This window comes from Vigna angularis, chromosome 3, assembly GCF_016808095.1.
Source record: "Vigna angularis cultivar LongXiaoDou No.4 chromosome 3, ASM1680809v1, whole genome shotgun sequence".
Lineage (NCBI taxonomy): Eukaryota > Viridiplantae > Streptophyta > Magnoliopsida > Fabales > Fabaceae > Vigna > Vigna angularis.
The window spans coordinates 37,751,096-37,760,946 of NC_068972.1; the positions used below are offsets into that span (position 1 = coordinate 37,751,096).

At 38.4% G+C, this 9,851-nt stretch overlaps 1 protein-coding gene across 1 annotated transcript; it reads left to right on the forward strand.

The window, feature by feature from the left end:
- Window positions 1–6,597: 6,597 nt before the first annotated feature.
- LOC108324440 (uncharacterized) lies at window positions 6,598–9,522 on the forward strand. The gene has a single exon (XM_017557389.2). The coding sequence runs from the start codon at window positions 6,598–6,600 to the stop codon at window positions 9,520–9,522; it is 2,925 nt and encodes a 974-aa protein (XP_017412878.2).
- Window positions 9,523–9,851: the final 329 nt, after the last annotated feature.

Sequence of the window (9,851 nt, forward strand, 5' to 3'; positions counted from 1 at the left end):
GGCCAACTTCAGCGCCTGAGCGACATTTCTGACTGCCCTGCTCTCTCTCTACTCCTCTCTTCTCTCTCTTCTCTCTCCTCTGAGCATCTGGAGCTGCGCGGAGCCTCTGCCATCGCGCCTTCTGAAGAGTCTGAGACCGTCGAGGAGCCTCTGCAAGCCCACTTCTCCAGGTAAGTCCTTCTTCACCTGGATCTCCCTTTCTTTCTGCTTGCCTTACTTTTCCTTCTTTCTGCCTTCTCTTTTCTTCTTCTATTTTCCTCTGCTTTCCTCTTTCCTACTCTCCCTTTACTGCTTTCCCTTTACTGCTTTCCATCTTCTTTCTGTATTTCCTTTCCTGCTTTCCTGTATTTTTTTTCTTTATTTCCTTTCCTGCTTTCCTGTATTTTTCTTCTTTGCACTGCTCTTTATTTTTCTTTCCGCTCCATCTTCTTTCTTCTCCTTTTCAATTTTTTTTTAATTTTAAAACACTAAAAACACAATTGTCTTAAAACATAAGGGGTATATCGGCTGGAAACCAAACGTTAATCTCCCTTCGTTTGAAGGTATGGCAGAGACAATCGGGTAGAACAACGCCACGTACCCCACTAAAAACTAAAAACACAAAAACATAAATTAAAACAAGAACAACACGGACAAGGACAACAGGACAACAGGACGTAGATCCGTTTAGGACCCTTTTGCAAGGACCGTGAAACAGATCTGAGACCAGACCAAAAACATCAAAGACAGACAGGACAAAATAAATCTAAAAGAAAACAAGAACAAATAAATAAAGAAAACACAGAACTAAAATTTTAAATTTTTTTTTTTAAAATTATGCTTTTTTATGAGTTATGCTTTGTTCTTTTGTTTTTTTTTTTTTAGAATACAGCGAGAGGAAGAATGAGTGAGATGGAATCAGAGAGATACACCACTCAGCGGTGGCGTCCTACCGAAGATCAGACCCAGATGATGACCAGAATCTACAACTTTGGGGTCACACACCCAAGCAGAGCACAAGTTGTCGAGATCACGTCTCGACTAAGGATCTTCGGAGATGCCAGCGAATACAACGTGCACTGCTGGTTCAACAATCACGGCAATCGGGTCAGGCGCTGGCAAGCGGAGATAGACCCCTCTGGCACTCAGTTTTCACAACTGCCGCTATATATGTACGGTAAGACTCTGATCAAATCTCACTTTTATTGGTTTTTTTTTTCCTTTCCTCTTCTATTATTAATACACAATTTTTTTTTTTTTGGCCGAAAGATTATGACTGGGTGATTATGAGGGCACCGAGGCTGCTGAATCTGTTTCCCGTTCCGATCATCATCGACGACGATAGGGACGTACGTCAAATCCCGCCACCTATGCTTATCACATTCCGAACCAGAGCTCCCTCGACGGAGCTCTCCCTTAGACCGCCACAACCAGCTCGAGAATTCTTCCGTTGAATTTTTAATGTTTTATGTTTTTTTTTTTTTTATGTTTTTGCTGGCCGAGTGTGGCCAGAATTTGAACAAGGCATGTAATCTGAACACTTATTTTTTTTTTTATGCTTTTATGTTTTTTTTTATGTTTTTTTATTATGGTCTGTAATACTTAACGATCAGAAATGATCGAACCCTGAACATCTTTATTATGCTTTTGTTTGTTTGTTTGTTTGTTTTTTTTTTTTTTTTTTTTTATTTGCTGGACTGTAATCCTAAACGATCACTAATGATCGACTACTGCCCATGTTTTATTAAGTTTTTTTTTTTATTATTATTATAATAAACAGAGTAAGACAGTATGTTATCGGTGAATCTGGTTTATCAATAAAAGCACTCAGATTAGTTTCAGCTCAAATCTCACCTCTCTGCCCTATTACTGCAATTTTGCTCTCTGTTTTTTTTTTTTTTAACAAAAACAAAAACTAAATAAATAAATAAAACAGAACACGTATTAACGAAACAAAAGACCTAATACCAAACACAAGATATCAAAGCAGATAAAACACATATTTCAAAAACAGCAAACAAAACACATATTTACAAAACATACATTAACAAAATAACAGACCAAAAACAGAACACAAATAATTTTTTTTTTAAAATAAAAATAACAAATCGAAAACTAAGAAAATCAGAATTCTCCCCTAATTCACAAACCAAGAAAATTAAGGGAAGAAGGAACAGGAAAACTCCCCTGGTTATGGTGGCAGTTGCCAAATTTGGATTATTAGGGAGATGTTCTTCGTCTCAGGGTCCAGCACGAAAGTGTTGAGGACGAACTGCTTCATCCTCCAGATCTGATCAAGCAGTGAAATGTTTTTCACAGCTGGATCTACACAGCACTTGTTGATGAGTCGGTTCAGCAGGTGCCTATTGATCTTGAAACCGTTTTTCAGGTTCGCACCTTGGTCTTCCACTGTGTGTGCATGTTGGTCAAATTCATCTGTACCTCCTGCAATAGGGTTAGTGCAATATGGCACTGCAGAAATTTCATGCAGGTGTATAACACCCAAATCCAGTGTAACATGATGAACCTTAGATACATCCTCATAACATGAATCAATTTCAAAATTACATGTAATATCAATATCAGACTCAGATTCATGTTCAATGCATGGAGAATAATCATTCGGATGTGATAGTAAAAAGCGGTTCTCATCATGCACAGAGGAAAAATTAAAATCAGACTCAGCAACAATATAGTCATCAGCATACCGATCATCATCACAATCAACAAAATAATCAATTTGCGGTATGCTTACCTCCACTTCCTTGAAGATTGCTAAAGTGTGGGAAGATGAAGGTGGTCTACCTGGTTCATAACTACTGCTTATTCTTGCCTGGGCCTCAAAACTTTTATCAGTCTCCTCAGGTGCAAGAGTAGGGACATAGGACGATGGGAAAGTAGGTGGTGCAGTGATAAGCTCATAACTCTGCTCCTCATCCCCTATGTCGATGGCACTGTCATCATCATCTGGAATCTGAACAGTCTGAAATGTTGATTCCTCTGACAGTTGAGACTGTTCCTGATTAAGCTGTGTGGCCATCTGCCCTATCTGATCAGTCAGATTCTGAATGGCAGCTTGAGTTTCCTGCTGGAACTTCATGCTCTCTTGCTTGAACTGCATGTTCCCTTTCTGAAACTGAATGTTCTGCATGGTCATCTGCTCCAGTAACTCCTTTAATGTAGGCTTAGAAGTCGAAGGCTGAGGAGTTATTTGAGCAGTAGCATCATGGAATTGCATCTGTTGTTCTTGCTGGACTGGTGAAGGCATGAAAGTATTCTGGAATGGTGGTTCTTGATATTGATGCTGTGGAGCACTGTACCATCCCAAGGTAGGGTCCTTCCATCTAGGACCGTTGATGTATCCATCTTGCACAGGGGAAAATTTGCTCAAAAATTTATGCTCAAGATCTTCCCATCTGGTAATGAGTCCTGGAGGAAGACAATTCAGCCAATCCTTAGCTGCTCCTTGTAATGAATGCGGAAACGCCCTCAAGAAAATGTAATCATCCGGGACATTTGGAGGTTTCATATAACAACAAATTCCATAGAACTTCTCCAAATGCGTATGTGGGCATTCATTCGCAACTCCACGAAAATGGGGCAACATGTTTATCAGTCCAGTGGTGAGCACTAAATGATCACCATCCTCAGTAGGTGGAACCGGCTCCCAAAGGGAGCTCTCAGAAGTTTGAGGATGAGACATATTGTTCTCATCATAGAAATCAGCAGAATTAAAATCAGAGTACCAAGCAGAAGGGAAATCATAATCACAGACATTGGCAGAATAAGCAGAATTCACATAATCAAAATTGGTAGACATGAAAAATAGAAATAATTAAAATTACGAAACAAATAAAACACAAAACATTTTTTTTAAATTTTTTTTTAACAGACAAAATACATACGACACGCCTACAGAAAACAGAACATCACATCACAACACGAGACAAAACATATACGACATGCATACAAAAACGCACATAACAGAAAACAACAAAAGAACCCAAAACCGAACCATTGGTCCCCGGCAGCGGCGCCAAAATTTGGTACGACTGTCGCGGTCGTACAAATTTTTTACAACAAAATAATGCAGTATAGACTAGGATGTGACTCCTAGGTCGTCTCTCAAGGACCAATGTTTGGGTTCAGTCTCGGGTCAAACACGTATTGGGGGGGTTTATGATTTTTGTTTTGATGTGAAAAAAAAAAATTAAATTAAACTGGAAATTAAATAAAACAGAATTTAAAACATTGAAGTAAAATTAAAAGCAGTAAAAACAGAACAGTAAAAGACATCAAAATAAAAGAATGCAAAATTCATCAGGACATTGAAAAATAAAACACTGGAAAAGTAAACATGCAGAAAACGTAAAACATTGAACGCGAAAGTAAAAACATCAGTAAAAATAAACCGTAAAAAGTAAAAATGAATTAAAAATAGGAAACGAATTTAAAACAGTAAAAACGAAATTGGTACAGTAAAAACGAAAATACAGCAACTTGAAATAGTAAAAATAAATCTGGAACAGTAAAAACGAAAATACAGAAAAATATAAAATACAGAAAACAGTAAATACAGAAAACAGTAAAACATTAAAAACAAAAATATGAAATTACAGCAGTAAGCAGTAAAAACAGTGAATACAGAATTTCAAAATTAGTAAAACAGTAAAAGCAAAATACAAAAAAAAAATACAGAAAATAGTAAAAACAGAAAACAGTAAATTTTGGAAAATGAAATTACAAAAGCACATAATTGCAGTAAAAATAGTAAATACAAAATTACAGAATCAGAAAAACAGTAAAAGAAAAATACAGAAAATGAAAATATAGAAAACAGAAAATACAGAAAAACAGTAAATTTCAAAAGCTGTAAAAACAGAATCACAATTACTGCAGTAAAATACAGAGAAAATAAAATTACAATGAATTAATCAACATGCAAAAGATAAACAGCAGCAGGAATTTAAATTGCATAAAACAACAACTGAAATTAAATTATAACAGAGATTAAATTACAGCAGTAAAAAGAGACAGTAAAATAGAATTTAAATTTCAGAAACAGTAAATCAAACCAAACTTTGAATTTAAATTGGACATGAATTTATTACAACAAAGAAAATAAAAATGAAAAACCTAACGTGCAGTGTTGTTCTCAACCGTATCCTTCCATTCTCTGTGATTCTCCCTTCTCTGTTCCAGCAGTCCAGCCCTCTCTGCATTCTCTCCTCTGCTGGAAAATGTCCAGCTTATTCCCCCTGCAGCAGCCCCTCCACGGCACTCCTCTTCTCCAAACTAAGAAAAGAATGGTGTCTCAACTTTCAAAAGAGAAAGGAGATTTTTTTTTTTCTTTGCTGACTGCCGTGAGTTGGTGTAAAATGTGCACCTTCCAACAAAGTCTTTTAACATTTCCTTCCATTCAGCAAAAATAAAGAGGGCCCTACACTATGATGTGCACTCATACCACAAGCTTTTGTAGATTCCTTCCAGCATGTGTCACATGCAATTGTTATTGCATTCTACGTGGAAGACATGTGGTCACGTGGGTGTTTCTACTCTTCTTTTCTAATGCCTTTGCATCATGCACCAATATTGTAATAATAGGAAATATGGCTGCCCATTTCCACTTGAAACTTCAGCAAAATTCTGAAGTTGAAAACACTAACCCACTTCCTCTTTTGTTTTACGTATAGCACATGTGTGGTGTAGGTCATGAGGTGTGTGATTATTCCATCAACATTAATTTCTTCCAAACCAATTTTGTGTTTCTTTTAAAAATTGAATTGAAAGACTTCTACACTTCCAAGTTCAGCCGTGACAATTGTCCTCCCTCTTCCTATTCTCCATAACAAAACCAAACTTTGAAGATTGCTCTCATCATGCATGTAACTTGTTTTGCTGCAGCAATATTCACGTAAAACTTGTGTGCTTATGTGCTTGGTTTCCAATTTATTTCAACTTTGAGATGCATATTTAAGCCAATACCGTGATATTCCAGCCATCACAAATACCAAACAACAATCAAACAATGTAAAGAGATTAGAAATCACTCAAACAGTAAACACTGGACTGACATAGGAGAGTAAAATAAATACTGGGAACAGCACAAAACGAATTTAAACAAAAGAAAAACTATACGTGAAAATAGACATCCATACAAAACTATGAAAAAAAATTGCATGGAAAACGGATAAGAATTGGACTCGAACGAAGAATTACAAGTTGACACAAAATTCAAACAGCAACCAGCGAAAATTGAAATGGTTAAGATGAAATTGGCTCAATTGTTATTTTTCATTTAACCTTCAAATGTCCCAAAAAGTTATCCAAAAATTTCCCGTAATTAATAATGCAAAATAATAAGCTCAGATAATTCAAATTAGTTAAAATAAGAATTTCCAATCAATTTTAGCACAATTAGGAAAAACAGGATAATACTATACATTCAAGCACAATTCCCTCATTAATTTTAGCACAATAAGCTAAGTGAAGTGAATAAAATATCGACTCATCAAAGAGGTACAGAAGCAATTCGACGCAGGATTTCTGGCTGTGGCTAAATACCCACAATGGGTGGCAAATATTGTACCAGTGCCTAAGAAAGATGGGAAGGTTCGAATGTGTGTCGACTATCGTGATTTGAATCGTGCAAGTCCGAAGGATAACTTCCCGTTACCACACATCGACGCTTTAGTTGACAATACAGCCAAGTACTCACTATTTTCGTTCATGGATGGTTTCTCGGGGTATAATCAGATTAAGATGGCGCCTGAGGACATGGAAAAGACGACCTTCATCACGTTGTGGGGGACCTTTTGTTATAAGGTAATGTCTTTTGGGCTCAAGAATGCCGGGGCAACATATCAAAGGGCGATGGTGACACTTTTTCATGATATGATGCACAAGGAGATCGAGGTTTATGTGGATGATATGATTGCAAAGTCTGAATCAGAAGAAGAACATGTCCTCAACTTGAAGAAATTATTTGAGAGATTGAGAAAGTATAAACTCAGGTTAAACCCTGCCAAATGCACATTTGGAGTGAAATCCGGGAAGTTGTTGGGCTTCATGGTTAGCAAAAAGGGGATAGAAGTGGATCCTGACAAAGTGCAAGCGATATCAGAAATGCCTGCGCCTAGCACAGAGAAGGAGGTTCGCGGTTTTCTGGGTAGATTGAACTACATTGCTAGATTCATCTCCCAATTAACCGCTACCTGCGAACCAATGTTCAAGTTGCTACGAAAGAATCAGGTTATGGTTTGGAACGAGGATTGTCAAGCCGCTTTTGAAAAAATCAAACAATACCTGCAAGACCCACCTGTATTGCGTCCGCCCGAGCCAGGAAGACCACTCATTTTGTACTTAACTGTATTGGAAAGGTCAATGGGTTGTGTATTGGGTCAATATGATGAAGCTGGAAAAAGGGAGCATGCGATATATTACTTGAGCAAGAAATTCACAGACTGCGAACAACGATATTCATCGTTAGAGCGAACTTGTTGTGCATTGGCATGGGCCGCTCATCGCCTAAGGCAATACATGTTGAGTCACTCTACGTTGTTGATATCCAAGATGGATCCTATCAAGTTTATTTTTGAAAAGCCCGCTCTCACTGGAAGGATAGCTCGGTGGCAGGTGCTATTGTCAGAGTATGACATCGTATACGTCACTCAGAAATCCGTCAAAGGTAGTGCAGTAGCAGAATACCTGGCGCATCAACCCATCAGTGATTATCAGCCAATGCAACCCGAGTTTCCTGATGAGGGTATCATGACTCTATTCGAAGAAGGCGGGAAAAACCGAGACGAAGAAACATGGATATTACTATTTGATGGAGCGTCGAATATGATGGGGCATGGCATAGGGGCAGTATTAATCTCTCCAAAGCAGCAGTATATGCCCATGACATCAAGGCTGTGTTTTGATTGCACGAATAACATTGCAGAATATGAGGCCTGCGCTATGGGTATTCGGGCGGCAATAGAGTTCAAAGTGAAAATTCTGGAAGTATATGGAGATTCAGCTTTAGTCATCAACCAGTTGAAGGGAGAGTGGGAAACAAGAGACTCAAAATTAATCCCCTACCAGGCATACATCAAAGGATTAATGGAGTGCTTCGACTTCATCACATTTAACCACATACCACGGGAAGATAACCAGTTAGCAGACGCGTTGGCTACTTTGTCATCCATGTTTGAGGTTGACCCGAATACAGAATTACCAGTGATTGAAATGAAGAGCCATGCGGAGCCAGCATATTGCCAGTTCATCAAGGAGGAGGTGGATGGTAAACCTTGGTACTTCGATATCAAGCACTATCTTAAGACCCAAGAATATCCTGAAAAAGCATCTGAAAACGATAAAAGGTCGTTACGAAGGTTGGCTGGTAGTTTTATTTTAAGTGGGGACATTTTATACAAGAGAAATCATGACATGATTCTCCTCAGATGTGTAGATACAAAAGAGGCCAAATTGATATTGAAAGAAGTACACGAAGGTACATTCGGCACCCACATGAATGGGCACTCAATGGCTAGGAAGATCCTGAGAGCTGGTTACTTCTGGTTAACCATGGAAAATGATTGTTGTACACATGTAAGGAGGTGCGAGAAATGTCAGATGCATGCAGACAATATCAATGTATCGCCCACGACTTTGAATGTGTTGTCTGCACCATGGCCGTTTTCAATGTGGGGGATAGATGTTATTGGAGCTATAGAGCCAAAAGCGTCAAATGGACACCGTTTCATACTGGTCGCAATCGATTACTTTACCAAGTGGGTCGAAGCCGTTTCTTATGCCAACGTGACTAGAAAGGTGGTGACCAGATTCATAAAAAGGGAATTGATCTGCAGATATGGGCTGCCTAACAAGATCATCACTGATAACGCTACCAACCTGAACAACCGGATGATGGCAGAATTATGCGAGGAGTTCAAAATTCATCATCTTAATTCTTCTCCTTACCGTCCAAAAATGAATGGGGCAGTAGAAGCTGCTAATAAGAATATCAAGAAGATCGTGCAAAAGATGGTGGTCACCTACAAGGATTGGCATGAAATGCTTCCCTTTGCTTTACATGGATATCGTACTTCAGTACGAACGTCCACTGGTGCAACACCTTTCTCGCTGGTGTATGGGATGGAAGCAGTGCTTCCATTTGAGGTGGAAATCCCATCTCTACGAATTTTATTGGAAACCCAATTGGAGGAAGCTGAGTGGGTTCAAGCTCGGTTTGACCAACTCAATCTCATCGAAGAGAAGAGACTGACAGCGGTGTGCCACGGGCAATTGTATCAAAGAAGAATGAAAAAGGCTTTCGACAAAAAAGTACATCCAAGGGAATTCCATGAAGGCGAGCTGGTGTTAAAGAAGATATTGCCCATACAAAGGGATCTAAGAGGCAAATGGACCCCAAATTATGAAGGGCCATTCGTGGTAAAGAAGGCATTCTCTGGAGGGGCACTAATCCTCACAAGGATGGACGGAGAGGAGTTACCTTTGCCAGTTAATTCGGATGCGGTAAAAAAGTTTTACGCATGATGATTCTGAGATAGGGGATGCTACTAAGCGATATTAACACTGTTTTGTGAAAATTTTGTTGTATTCTGTGTTACTTCTTTCAATAAAATTATCCGACTTTTTCATCTTTTGCTCTTCGACACGATTCATATCACACTGAGTTTTAAAAGTAAAATAAAGGGAAATGACAATGACTAAAGCATCACGGGTATATTCCATTGAGCACAAACTCGCTCCTCAAGGATGTCGTGGAAGAAAACAAGTAAAAAATATATAAAATAATACAATTCAAAAAAAAAGGGGATCATCAAAATTTCAAACTGTTCATTTTGTTTTACGAGTTCTTTGTT